This window comes from Taudactylus pleione, unplaced genomic scaffold (genome assembly GCF_031769625.1).
Source record: "Taudactylus pleione unplaced genomic scaffold, aTauple2 ptg000041l, whole genome shotgun sequence".
In the NCBI taxonomy this organism is placed as follows: Eukaryota; Metazoa; Chordata; class Amphibia; order Anura; family Myobatrachidae; genus Taudactylus; species Taudactylus pleione.
In genome coordinates, this window is record NW_028284443.1 from 50,062,429 (window position 1) to 50,076,433 (window position 14,005).

The 14,005-nt window shown below is 43.1% G+C and overlaps 1 protein-coding gene across 1 annotated transcript in view; it reads left to right on the top strand.

The window, feature by feature from the left end:
• The first annotated feature begins 416 nt into the window (after positions 1 to 416).
• Positions 417 to 14,005, top strand: part of LAMP1 (lysosome associated membrane protein 1) — a 32,049-nt gene continuing 18,460 nt past the window's right edge. The window contains exons 1-2 of the mRNA XM_088458595.1: positions 417 to 664; positions 10,859 to 10,974. Of these exons, the coding sequence (XP_088314721.1) occupies positions 604 to 664; positions 10,859 to 10,974 (177 nt within the window). The 5' untranslated portion in view covers positions 417 to 603. The remainder of the gene's footprint in view (positions 665 to 10,858; positions 10,975 to 14,005) is intronic.

The following is a 14,005-nucleotide window of genomic DNA, read 5'->3' on the forward strand; positions in this document are numbered from 1 at the left end:
GTCGCTTATTCATCTTGAAGGGGTTAATGAAGCTTCAAAACCGGTAAGGACGCGCATTAACAGTTTAGACCAAGTCCCAACCAGGGTCCTCAAGGCACACTAACAGTCCAGGTTTTAAGGATAGCCATACTTGAGCACAGGTGTCTTAATTAATACCTCAGTTATTTTGATTTAACAATCTGTGCTCAGCCATGGATATTACTAAAACGTGGACTGTTGGCGTGCCTTGAAGACCGTGGTTGGGAAACACTGGTTTAGACAAACTAAGATCGTATCCGTCTCCATATGACGGCCATTTTGGGTAAGCTTAGTAAGTTTAGATCAATAGGTTTCAGCCTACGGGAAAATGGCCACCTTCCACAATATTATACATATTTTCAGAACAACAGTATCTGAACTCCAATTTCTTTAGTACGCAGGAGGACCATGAGCTCGTGATCTCGTGACGTAAATTCATGTGACTTCTGTTCAGCTGTGCTGTGCAGCCCTGTGTGTGAGGTCCCCCCCGTACCTGACCGAGCGCCCGCCCCGCTGCAGTCGCCTCCCGCTCGCCGGGGTTCGTTGCTAGAGCTCGCCTCGCACTGGTTGGCAGGAGTCGGTGAGATGAAGAGCACCGGGCAGGGGAGGCTTGCGGAGGCCGCGCTGTGCTTGGCGTTGCTGCTTGGTAAGTGCCTAGGCATAGACTAACCTTTCGCTGGCGGTAATGTGTGCCAGGTAAGTGCGACAGGAGCACAGTGCGCGTTTTGTCAGCGTAGTGTCCTGGGCGCTCTTGCGTCAGTTGGGCAGTGCCCTCTGCACTGGCACTGGGCATAGGCAGTGCCATCGTCTGAGGCTATACGGCAAATGTGTATTATGTAGTGATATGTTATGTAAGTGATACGATGTTACTTAAAGAGTTACTATTTAAACAACAATGTGTGTATGTATATGTGTGTGTAATATATATATATATATATATATATATATATATATATATATATATTTATTTTCGTAATCTGGTATATTTTTGCTGACAGACCTGTAACCTTTAAAAGGGCCATTTTAATGCAAGCTACACAGACCTCAGTTATGAGAAGGCCACCGTTCAGTGTGGCTTTTGGGAGACCAGACTTTGAAAGTCAGGTGTATGGCTGGTACAAGCACCATGCAATTCTGTGGAGAGGTTTTCATCAGTCATCTTGTGTTTGTTTTTTTTTAATTCCCCCCCCATGGTGGAGAATGTTTATACACTTGGGTAAATGGTACCAAAAATGGACAAGTGTCAGTCTTACAATTTCTTATTTACTTTAATGAAACTCTGTATGAATCAAGCAGCTCTGTAATGTGACTGATGGATGGAGATCATGTGATGCAGACTTTACGTCACTCTTCCTCGGTGGAGTTTGTAATGTGAAGGCAGGCTTCTCCGCATGGTTTAACCTTCTTTGAACCGGGTGAAAAAAAACCCCAACATGGAGAGCTATGTGGGGTATCTCCTACCCTTTGCTATACTTTATCATAACTATCCTAATTTAGTACGACAATAATTCTGACTGTCATAATATCGATTCTGGTCCCTTAAGGTATAAAAACTAAACAATAATAAAAAGGGAATAAACTTTAATCTACCAAAACAAGAAAACAAAAATAAAACCATTTGGTACAAACTAAAGTTATAAGTGTTCTGGTAACTTTAAAAAAAATAAATAAAATCTTTGTAACACGTTTCAATCACAATTGTTAATAAAAATTAAACTTCTAAACAATTAGAAATAATTAAAATAAACTTTGGCCACTTAGCATTAATGAGATTACTCTTGGTTGACATAAAAGTAGTTTCCGGACTAGGGGCCTGATTCATTACGGATCGCTATTGTGAATTATGCACACAGGTGGAAGAATGTTGCGTACTGTGCATGTGCAAAGGCACCACTGCAGTTGCAGAGACTACGCAGGCCCATCGCAGAGTGACAAGGAAATGAGCGTTTGTGGGTGTTGACAGGGGGGGGGCGTTGTGGCCGGCGTAATGCAGGCGTGCCAGTCCATTTGAATGCCATTACAGGGGTGTGCATAAATTAGCCGCTGCATACACAGCTTGTGTACTCACTGCGTGCGATGAGATAAGCAATTTCTGAGTAAGGTTAGGCCTGTTGTAATTGTGTGTGAGGGGCCGATGTTACTCTGTTCCCGATGTATACATAGGATTGCAAAGTATTACGGATGTGTGAAGGCGGTAGTGGGCGTCTCCATGCTGGCTTTGGGCATCTCTATAATAGCTCTGCGATTGCAGTCATTACCATATTTTTGCAACTGACCTGCGTGCGTAATCGCAGCTGCGATCCATAATGGATCAGGCCCTAGGTAGGGAATGAGATGCCCTCATGTACTTGCTGTGCTAGCGCTTTCAGTAATAAACCGCTATCACTACGCAACCTGGCAACATCGCAACTACAACAAACGGCAATTTGTGCATAGTATTTTTTTTTTATAAAGCTATGGGAGTTCAAATCTTGCTTTGGTATGTTACACCTCACCTAGTTCACGTAAGGTTAGTATTCTATGCTTTATGATCCATTGTGATTCGCCAGCTGTCTATTGTCGTTTAAAACAAAAAAAAAAAAAAAGTGCTCAGCTGGGCATAAAGCAGAGATGATGATAAACAGGGCAGAAAGGAGTTGGGTGTTGAAGTTGAAAATGCATCTGCTTGTTGTCCGCTGCTGACCCCAAGTCTGATCATCTGCAGAAAGTAATTCTTTAAGCCGCAGACACACTAGACTATGTGTGTTTGTGGCGGGACCAGACGGGGGTGCCGAAATTGGTAAGTGTATACATGCTCGCCAGTGTCGGCCACGGCGAACGACCGGGGGTGGGGGGCAAAGAAGCATGGCATCGTTAACGTTATCCCCCGATTGAGCTGCATGTTCAGCCGACTGGTGATATTGTTAACAACCCGCGGGAGCGTGCACCGTTGGTCGTTCAGTGCATACACACTGGATAAGAGCGATAACGTTATCTGTCATTAAAATTGTGTAGTGTGTATGCCCCATTAGTTGCGCTACAGTCAAGCTGTAACAATCATGATACTTAACATATAATTTCCCCTATCTGCACATCTGTGTCCTAGGGGGCCTGACCTGGGCGCTGATCATCGGCCTGCCAGTGTGAGAAGCAGGCTAATTGAAACAGCACTAGAATTATTTCGCTATAATAAACAATAGATATCTTCCAGACTCCTAGCTAGTTCTCCTTTTGTTTAATCTATTAACTGTTGCGTAATGTTATTTGTACACTTGAAAACCAGTTTACCTGGACGTTTCATATAACATGGCTACATAATAGTTGAAGCACAAGTATGTCTTTGTCCTTTAAAGGGATAAAGCTACAAACAAGCAAGATGTTGAATGCAAAGAATTGAGTGTTCGGTTTTTATTGTTTTAAAGGAATCCTTTCTAAATGTTTACACAGTGAAATTTCATCTCTAAGGCTGCTCAGAGTAAATGAGCATAAATACAAAGAACAGTTAACCATAGTGTGAGTACCTAACATAGGTAAAAATATTACTATAGTACAGGGTAGGACAAATCTAAAAGGAATGTAGTCAGGAAGCCGACGGTCTAAATACCGACCGCCGACTTCCTGACTGTCTAATCCCGGCAAGGTACTAATGACATGCGTCGAAGGGGGGAGGTTAGGGTTAGGCGCCCCTAAGGGAGGGTTAGGGGGGAAATTAGGGTTAGTTATACTTACATTATTAGTGATCGGGATCTTCACCTCTGCCGGGCTTCTGCTGTCGGGATTTGAGCTGCCGGCCAAGCGGCTGCCAGTAATACATACTACACCCGTATAAAAGGGCCAAAGATGGTGAGCCATGGGTGGTAGAGTAGTTTCAGATGATAAAAATAGCAATATGAAGTATTACTGTTATATACAGATTTTACAACTTTATCTAGAAATACTGTCTTGATACAAGCAGAACTGACATACATGTTGCAGACTAGTGTGAAATATAATACGTAAGTGATGTGTGCATGTATAAACAGCTGTGAAACCTATACTTTGTCACACTCTGCAATCGCTAGTCATCAATATATAGTTCACTTTGTTGTCCAATTTAGTACAGAGGGGCATATGTATTAAATTGGGCAGATGAAAATTGCCACTACCAGCATTAGTCTAGTCTATGCCGGTAAGAGCTGGTATCACTGTAGAAGGAAAACACGGCACGTGATGTCGTCCTCATCCTATAGTACCTACCAGCCCTATCTGCGAAACAAAATTGAGAACTGTAGCAAAACTAGCCCATGCTGACAGCACTGAAGGCTGTTCCAGCAACCCTGAATGGTGAGGTTAGGTTGATTTGTAAAAAAATAGGAAGAAAATATCCCTGGCAAACTATAGATCCCACAATGCCCAGTTCTAGTACTACAAGCTCCAGCAAAATATTTTAAAAAAATAAAATAAAATGAAAAACTCAACACTTTTTTTTTTTTCTCTCTCAGCATCTAGTGAAGTCAGTTCTAGGTTGATGTGTTGGAAACTACTTTGACAAGTGCCAAATTGTGATGTGTAGACTACTTGGTCAGAGCATCTCCAAAATGGCAGATCTTGTGTGGTATTCCTGGTATGCAGTGGTTAGTACCTACCAAAAGTGGTCCAAGGAAGGACAACCGGTGAACAGCCAAGATTGTATTGGGCGCCCAAGGCTCATTGACGCGTGTGAGGAATGAAGGCTAGCCTGTCTGATCCCATAGAAGAGCTGTTGTATTACAAATTGCTGGGTGCTCATGTGTCATTTACCTGTAGAAGAGATGGCACCAGAATGCACTATGGGAAGGAGGAAATCCAGCGGTGGCAGTGTGATATTCTGGGTAATGTTCTGCTGGAAAACCTTTAGTCCTGCCATTCATGTCTTCATGTCATTCGGGTCTTCAACCCGTGGCCTGTGGAGCTGTACCCCTTGGCCTGCTGACAGAGCAGCAGGTCAAGTGACCACCTGGAAGCAGTGTGCAATGCCGTTGCAAGCCGTGCTCTCAGGGACGACAGCCTGCCGAGTGGATGAAGCCCATTCAAAGCCTGGACTCCTCCGGGGAGATTCAGCAGAAAGACCGGTCTATGACTATTAGCTGCAACACACTCCTGGATCCCCGAGGCTTACACAGCCAGAAGTGATCAGTCATATTATTGTAAAAAAAAAAAGGTCAACAGACCAGGTTTCGTTCATTTAATATTATAAAATTATTTTGAAGTTTTCATTATGGCCTTATGAGTATGGAAAAGGTCTTACAATCCTCTAAAATTTAGAGTTTAACTACCGCAGTATAGCTTAATGGCCCTCGGGCTTCGTTGAATTTTTTTAATGTGGCCAACACTGTTTTAAAGGTTGAAGACCCCTGATATAGATATTTTTGACACGTGCCACCTACCTAAACATTTTTGCAGGCCAACTACATGCCTTCATGGCAATAGTATTCCCTGATAAGTTACTTTTTTTTAGTTGAATAATGCACGCTGCCGCACTGCAAAAATAGTTCAGGAGTGGTTTGAGTAACATGACAAAAAGTTCAAGGTGTTGACTTGGTCTCCAAATTCTCCAGATCTCAATTTGGTTGAGCATCTGTGAGATGTGCTGGAAAGACAAGTCTGAGCCATGGAGGCTCCACCTTTAAACTTACAGGACTTAATGGATCGTCTGCTATTGTCTTAGAGCAAGATACCATGGGACAACTTCAGAGGTCTTGTAGAGTTCATGTCTAGCCGGGTCATAGCTTTTTTGGTGGAATGAGAGGGACCTACACAATGTTAGGCAGGTGTGTGTGTGTGTGTTTATATATAATTTGTTTGAGGACCTTACCATCTAATGTGGTTTATTTTGCGTTATATTCAAATCTGTGTCCCCTACCATCAACCCTTTACATTGAAGGAGTTATGGTAGCTTTGTGTCTCTTCCTATAAAACAATAAATTATTTAAACTGGCATTATACCTCCACAATGTCATAAAGATAATACAGAAAATGCAATATAGTTTAATGTTTTTTTTTTTCCCCAAGTGGTGTAAAATATCCCACCCGCCGATATCTCGACACTGCAATCCCAACAGGGGACTAAAGATAGGCGTTGAAATCCCGACACCTATCATTAGCCCCACTACGAAATCCCGACACCCGTCATACCGAACGAAGGTAAACCAGGTGTCTTAGGTTCTAACTGCGGGGGGTGAGGGTTAGGTTTAGGGAACCCCCGGGGGGGGGGGCGGCAAGGCACAACCCCTGGAGGGTTAGTTTTGGGTGCGGGAAGGGGGGATTGGGGTTAGGCACCACTAAGGTAGGGTTGGGGTAGGTTAGGAGGAGGGTTAGGGTACTTGCCAGCTCCAGTCAGGGTTTGGCTCCTTCGGTCTTATGATGTCGGTATATGATCCTAACATACAGATCCTTTATAATTGATTGTTGTTAATGTTGCCAATCAAGAACCATAATTGGTACAGCTTTTCAGTACACAATTTTAATATTGTAATGTTTCAAATATGCGCAATCAATGACTGCAGCCTAGGGGAGACTTTTAAGAGGTTCCTCACTTACCCTCTAAAAAAACATACAAATAAACAAAGTCAGGTATCACCCTTTGGCGCTGCCACACAATGTCTCCTTATATTTCCAAAATGGAACCACAATGAGATCCTCTGTATGTAAATCTTCCAGGATTTATTCCTCAAGATGTGTGAAATTCCAATTCTGCTTCCTTTGCATCAATATCTCAAAAAAGAGAAACCAAACATAGTGCAATGATAATAAAATGACACTTATAATGGTGATGACAAAGGAACACTCACATGTTTCAAAATAGGTAGAAAACGTATAGTATCGCCAGTCTGTAACACCATAGGAAATTCCAACCTCAAGTGTAGATCAACTCAAAAAGAGAATATACCAAAAATAGTGCAATACTGTATGTATTGACAGAAAATTTTATTGACAGAATCCAGTTAATCTAGACAGTGAACTCCTTTTTCAATTAACTTTAATTTGCCTGTGTGTGTTTGAGAACTAAAAACTTGAGCTGATGGGGCTACTTGAACAGTATATTAAAAACAGGTATGCAGTCAAAAACTCAACTTTCAGCATGTCGACTGCCGATTTTTAGGGTTGGGTTGCGTTTAGGATTACATACAAAGTGAATGTGAAATCAGTTGTCGACATTCCTGTGGTAGAAGAAAAGGATAATATATAGGGGCGCTGATCTGAGAATATTTGTATTAAAACATAATTTTTATTAGTCAATTACCTAAAAGAACACGTAAACCCATTTTATAGCGAAATATTAAAGTGAAGAGAAGATGGTGTGATTAAAATCATCACTTCTATATTAGTCAGATAATGTAACTGTGGCCACACCATGATTAATGTTCAGAGGAGCACATGAAATCTGGATATGCTTAGGCACTCAAAAAAACAATTGAAACGTCACCCCTATGTCAAAATCCTTCTATCAAAGGGGGCGATTCAATTCAACGTGAGTTGAATAGCGCAGAGAGCGAGCTCCCGGAGTTATTCAATTCAGTGCGCTGTGTGGTCGGAGAATGCCGGTTATCGAGGTCATCGCGCCTTAACAAGGGTGTTAAGGTGCGGTAACCGGCATTCTCTGACCAAAGTTCCGGCACGAGGCTGTTAGCGCCGTACTATGCAGAAAAACAGCCGTGCACCCGGCACTTTGGTCAGATTTCTCCTCGCATCCCCAGGGGGGTGCAAGAAAAAATCCTTAGCACGCCCAAACAGCGCGGTGTATTGAATAGCTTCTGGGGTCCCTGCCGTCGCTGTTCAATAGCGCGTTGAATTGAATTTCCCACCCAAAGGTTGCTGTAATTCTGTAAGGGTCACACTGAAGTGAGTTAAGGTAGGTTGGTAGTTTTGTAAGGCTGATGGCAAATAGAGCCTATATGTTCCCCCTTGTGTAGAGGAACAAATGCTGTTGTGTAGTGACATATATAATATGGAGGCCACTGCATAATAGCCAAACAATAATATAGACAATGGTTGTTCTGAATGAAATAACTTGTGGGGCCCAAGAACTCTTCATTTTAAAATGTTGGGGTCCTACGCCATGATTTCTGGGTCTTATATTATGGGGGATAAGGGCAGGCAGCAGTTGGTACAGTGCTGGGGGCAGGTAGCAGCTTGGGTAGTGCTGGGGGCAGGTAGTATTTGGGTTAGAGGGTGTTAAGGGCAAATGGCAGTTGGAGATAGAGCTGGAGGTAGAGGCAGGGAGAAGTTGGGGTTGACCGGATAAGGGCAGGCAATGCAGGGGGTAGGAAGGGGGTAAGTGCAGACAGCAGTTAAGACAGTGCTGGGGTGCAAGGAGGGGGTTAGTACGGGGCCGGTGATGAGGGAAGCCCCCAGCGACACCGGGCAGAGGAATGTTAAGCACGGAAGGAATCCATGATAGTGGATAGATTCCCCTTCATTATTTGTACCCTGACGTCATCAGTTACTGTTCATCGTCATTCCCTACTATCCACGTGGACATAGAAGAGGAATATAAACCTGTGGCAGCTAAGAGAGCCACTGTGCTCGAAGAGTGGCGAGCAGACAAGTTTCTTCTTTTGGGGCCTTTATGGGCATGGAACCGTACATCTGCCCTCACTCGCATCAGTTCCAGGTAAATCTACGGAAGGGGATCTATACACTACACTACCATGAGTCCATATCCCTGCGTTATTCTGAGATACAGCAGCGATGCATTGTGAGGAGCAGTCATCAGGGGTAGCTGAGGGGTGCACATCCAACTGGCGGTGACACTGATAACCAGTAATAGTAGTGCCAGGGGGAACCAACCATGCACCTAGTTATAGTCACTGCCCTTTCCTGCAACGCTAATCGCGGGGACGGGGTCACGCGATCGCGTGGTTTGGCCCCCGCTACACAATGCCGATAAAATAGGCATTCTGAAGCAGGGGGCGGGGTCAAAATTATGCGAATCGTGTCACCGCCTCACCACTGCGGGGGTTGCAGGGGTTATTGCGGGGGGATAGGAGGGGTGGGCGGCAGCCGGGAGAATTGCCTGCCTTCCCGGGAGATCGGGAGCGGCACCCGATTTTCGGGAGGCTCTTGACCAAATCGGGAGGGTAGGCAAGTATGCTCTAAATAATGCTGTACATACACTATACAATTAGCTGGCTTGTTGGAATGAAAACCTGGTAATGTATGGGAGCAAATGATATTCGACTGCTTGCTCACAAACACTGGAAAAAAGACAAAAATGATCGTTCGGTCTAACTGGTTAAATCAAACGAATTTAACAAATTTGAACATTAATTTTTGTCCGTTTTCCAGTGTTTGGACCACATGGTTGAATGTCATTTGCTCCCATACATTACCAGGTTTTTATTCCAACCAGCCAGATTAGACAGATGTCTGACAGATAATTGCATAGTGTATGCCCAGCATAAGTATCCAGGTTGTTTGCTTAATGTAAAATAGGTTTCCTTCCTTCTACCTTGGTAGATGTTGGACCCTGGTGCTTAATCGTAATGCAAATAATTTAATGAAATTGATGCCTGCAGCTTGTGGGTGTAACAATTGTGGTGTCACTATTACAATTCTAAAAAAGAGAGAAAAGAAAAAGGTCTACAGCGTTGTTTGTGAAATTTTACTTTGGGGGCCAGGCCGTTGAAGGGAACTTTATAGAAGTATACAATAAAACCTGTGCCAGGGACAGGTTATATCAGGGGTCTTCAAACTTGGCCCTCCAGATGCTGTGGAACTACACATCCCAGCATGCACTGCACATAGTTTTAGCATGCTGTTATATCAAAAAGGTGGCAGTGCATGCTGGGATGTTAGTTCCACAGCAGCTGGAGGGCCAAGTTTGAAGACCCCTGGGTTATATTGTTGAAGGTGTATTTTGGACAATTAAATGAAACCATAAAGCTGCACAATCTAGTTCCTTACCAATTCTACCTTGAGTACAGCCAATTTTGATACGATAGACAAGCGACGAATCTCTATGAATGAGGCAGACTGTAGTTTACTTGTCATTTCATTTCTTAGCAGATTTGCTGACTCCAGTGTGGCAGTTATACTAATTTGGTTGACCTAAAGTCTAAAATTCATGAAATGTTGTATATTTATTTAATCGTGCTGCCTATGCCATTACCATGTATTTAATGAGGCTTCTTACTGAGCACAGAGTTATACCCCTTTTACACCAGAGCTAAAACCCGGGTTATTGCAGGGTTAACCTGGGTAGCTACTTGGTGTAAAAGGGGACAGGGTTGGATTTCCGGGTTGAGTGACTCTGCAATCCAACCCAGGTAACTTGCAGGGTTTAACATGGGAATAACCCGTGAAACCCTGCAGTGCAAACGGCGCGATCCAGGTCACGATGACCTGGAGTGCGCAGCATCCTGGCTGATTGGCCGGCTTCAGTGTCGCTTGAAGATAACGTCACCTCCAAGCGTCCACTTCCACACCGGAAGAGCCGGGTCACTGCAGACCCGGCTCCAGTGTGAATGGCGCTGACTCGGGAATTTCCTGGGTTGGCGCCGGCTAAATTGTGGGTCTGATCTGGTTTGGAACCCTGTTCCAAACTCCAAGTCAGACCCGAAATTTAGGTATAAAAGCAGTATTATAGTTCTACATTTCATTACATCAAGTATTACTAACAAACTATACTGTGACAGAGATACTAATTAATGCTAATACAATACAAGTTTGCAGAACCATATGCTGTTCACTGTACAGGTATCAATATATACTAATGCACATACAGATTTAAAAATAAGCATGTCTGTTAAATCTATGCATGAAAAGTCTTCATTTTGAGTTGTCAACTCCTGTTTTTTTTTTTTTTTGTTACGGTGTTAATTTTTCCTTTTATCTGTCGCAGGTGTTTTCCAGTCTACTTATTCCATTAAATTTGAAGTAACCGAACAGAACAACACTTGCATTTTGGCTGACCTTTTAATTAATTTCACAGTTGAATATAAAACTGCTGACAAACAGGTAATGTTTAGAATTAGTCTTCTATGGTGGTTATTGATTTACATCTGATTAAAAGCTGGTTTTCCTCTTTGATCCTCTTTGGCAGCCATTACAACAGATATACAGATTGAAATGCTGCAGCTATTCCTCTTCCTTGTTTATCTTCCGGTCTCTAGCAAGGTCAATCAGGCAATGATTTTTATTTTCAGCAGTGTACAGGCTCGATCACTCTGTTCCCGGCAATGCTCAACCAATAGAGGCAAGCAGGGGACTGATCTGGCTACACAGTCTGCTACCTGTACGAAGCAGATCTAGTTTATGGGAATTCAAGGTGCATTTCAACAAAAAATGGTGATTCACTAATCATAAGGGTAATGTTCCCAATATGGCAGAAACAAGAATTCAGGACACCATCTGTTTAAATCAATACATTTTGTATTATAAATACATATACATCCAATATCTAAAAACTAAACGCATATAATTTCTCATTAAAAGGGTATAACGCTGCTGACAATTTTGCAGAATAAGATATGGACAGCCTCAAACATGGAAAGAAAAATATTAATTACAATCAGTAGCAGACTGTTTCAAAATAATTTAAATGTATCAGTGATCACACCACATAAAATAACATGTTCATCCATCCAGCACTTATCAGGACTCTGTAACAAGTCCTCTTTTTACACACATCTTGGGTTTTTACTCCTAGTTGTTTGGAAGTATTTGAGCCTTCAGATAATTGGAACCTATATGCACGTTCCTGTTGTATGGAGCGTCTGACATCTACAGCCCCTCAGGCCGGACGTCACTAATGATCCTCTGGGATCCTCCGGGTCTCCGCCTAGACCAAAAGCGGGACCAGCACTGATAAGTGATTACGGCTCCAATCTCCGAATGGCTTTATGATGTCACTCACCGCTGGTAAAAGGAGCTCTTGGTCTCTATAACAGCTGTAACAGGAGACCAATAATGTCCTTTCAGGGCTCAATTCTCAGTATAATACAGTCTTTGCTGAACAGTGACAACTGCTACAAGTTCTGGAAAACAAGGCAATGTCACTCTGCAGTTTGTCAGCACTGGGCAGGTATCTCTCTGACTAGTTTTGCTCCTTTATCAAAGCGAAAAAGCACCGCTATAACCTCCCCCAAAGAGTGATAGAGCTGTGTGAGGTTTTGTAAATTACTGCTTTTTCAGGAAGGTGGTCTCAGTAGCTGCGAGAGCCATCTGGTTGCAGTCATTTGAAAATTGGCCTAGGTATTGTGTCATATGAAGGGGCTTTCTATTTGGAGACATGAGGCTCTGTAAATACAAATGTCCTCTGGAGGGAAGTAAAATAGTCTCCCACAGGATCCAAAGTTGAAGTATGTTAATTTTCCTTCATCATGCCAAATATTTAAAAATGCAAGAAGCTATAGGTAAGGAAGATAGTACAAGCAGTGATGAAGATTGTCATCCTTTAGGTTCTTTGTGGCTGCGTGAGATCTCAACCTGGTGCTTAATGCTGTGATGAAAAGCAATTTGAACCAATGCAACCATTTTAAATGTTTACTTTTGGTTCTAAGAGCCAATCCACCTTTATTGCCAAAAATCTCCACTTCACATGAGCGAAAACAGGAACCACTCCACTTATATAGAGCAGGGATATTGTTAATGGGTGTGGATTAAAGACAGTGAAAAGGTCGACTGTGTCTAGACATCAGAAGTTAGACAGTCAATAGGTCGACGGGGACAAAAGGTTGATGCAATTAAAGGTAGACATGTAAGAGTCGATAGGGTCAAAAGGTCGACATGAAAATGATTGACACACACTTTTAATTTTAATTTTTTATTTTTTTTTGCTGTGGCCCTAATCTTCACCCTAACCCTTCCTTCTGGTGCCTAACCCTCCCTTCTGGTGCCTAACCCGCTAGTAAGTGCCTAACCTAGCGTTCCCGCTAGGTTGTTTTAGCGGGGCGCGGCGCCCTGCCCTCCTTCTGGAGGGCAATAAGCACCCTGCCCTCCAGGGGGAGGGCAAAAAGCACCCTGCCTCACAGCCGGCGGGTGTCGTCTTCACCCGCGGGTCGTAGTGTCCCGCGGGTGGAGAAATGTGTGGTGATACGGTTACCGCCGGAGAATAGACACCTGGCGCATGCGCCCGGCATCTTTTCTCCCTGTCTGCAGCGCTTGGGGGCTGCCCGACGTGTCTGTAAGTGCCGGGCGCGCCCCCAAGAGTGACGAAATGGGGACGCGTCTTATAGACTCCCCCTTTTCGATGACCACGCCCCCTTTTTGGATGCGCGTGCGCCTTCTGCGTGCACACTAAGGTGCCCTCTTTAGCGCCGTCGCCCTGCCTGACGCTCGAGCCAGAGTGAACACTACTAACCCTCTAGTAAGTGCCTAACCCTAAAAAAAATAAAAAAAAATAAATCATGTCGATCATTTTAAGATAACTGCACTTACAGAACAAAACCTATTTGGCTTTGGGCATTAATACTATCACTGTTGTTCATAATTCCTATAGTCATTTTATGTGTAAATAGTGACTCAGCCAAGTAGTCTGTCACCTGTGTAGTATTAAAGTCCTGAAAAACATGAGCCTCTGTAGGTTGAGGTCTGGATTTAGGAAACTGATCTAACCTTTTTCTGCCTGACCTGATAAAGGGGTTACACATTGTAATAGCTGCTATTGCATGTTTCTAGGAAAAGAGATGATTGGTTTAGTTTTTTTTTTCCAGTTTGGTAATTTGCCAACAAATTGGCATACTTTTAAATATCTAAAATGTAAATATTTTCTGTGCAAAATTCTCCTTTTGTAACTTGAGTGCTTGAGATGGAGTGGTGGTATTGCTGTAAGTCACATTAGCGTTAGGTTGTGCAGGTGATGAAAGGAATGCGTATTATGCTGTATGTTCTCCCAGTTATGGCATACTCCTTGCAAGAGGCAATAGCAGCTGATTTTCTGGCCAATTTCAGCTAAACTGAAGATGATTCATTTTGTAAACTATTGGGTTGGTTTTTATGCAATGTAAGAGTAGTTTATGTATGCTCAGAACAAAATGTGAGATAAATA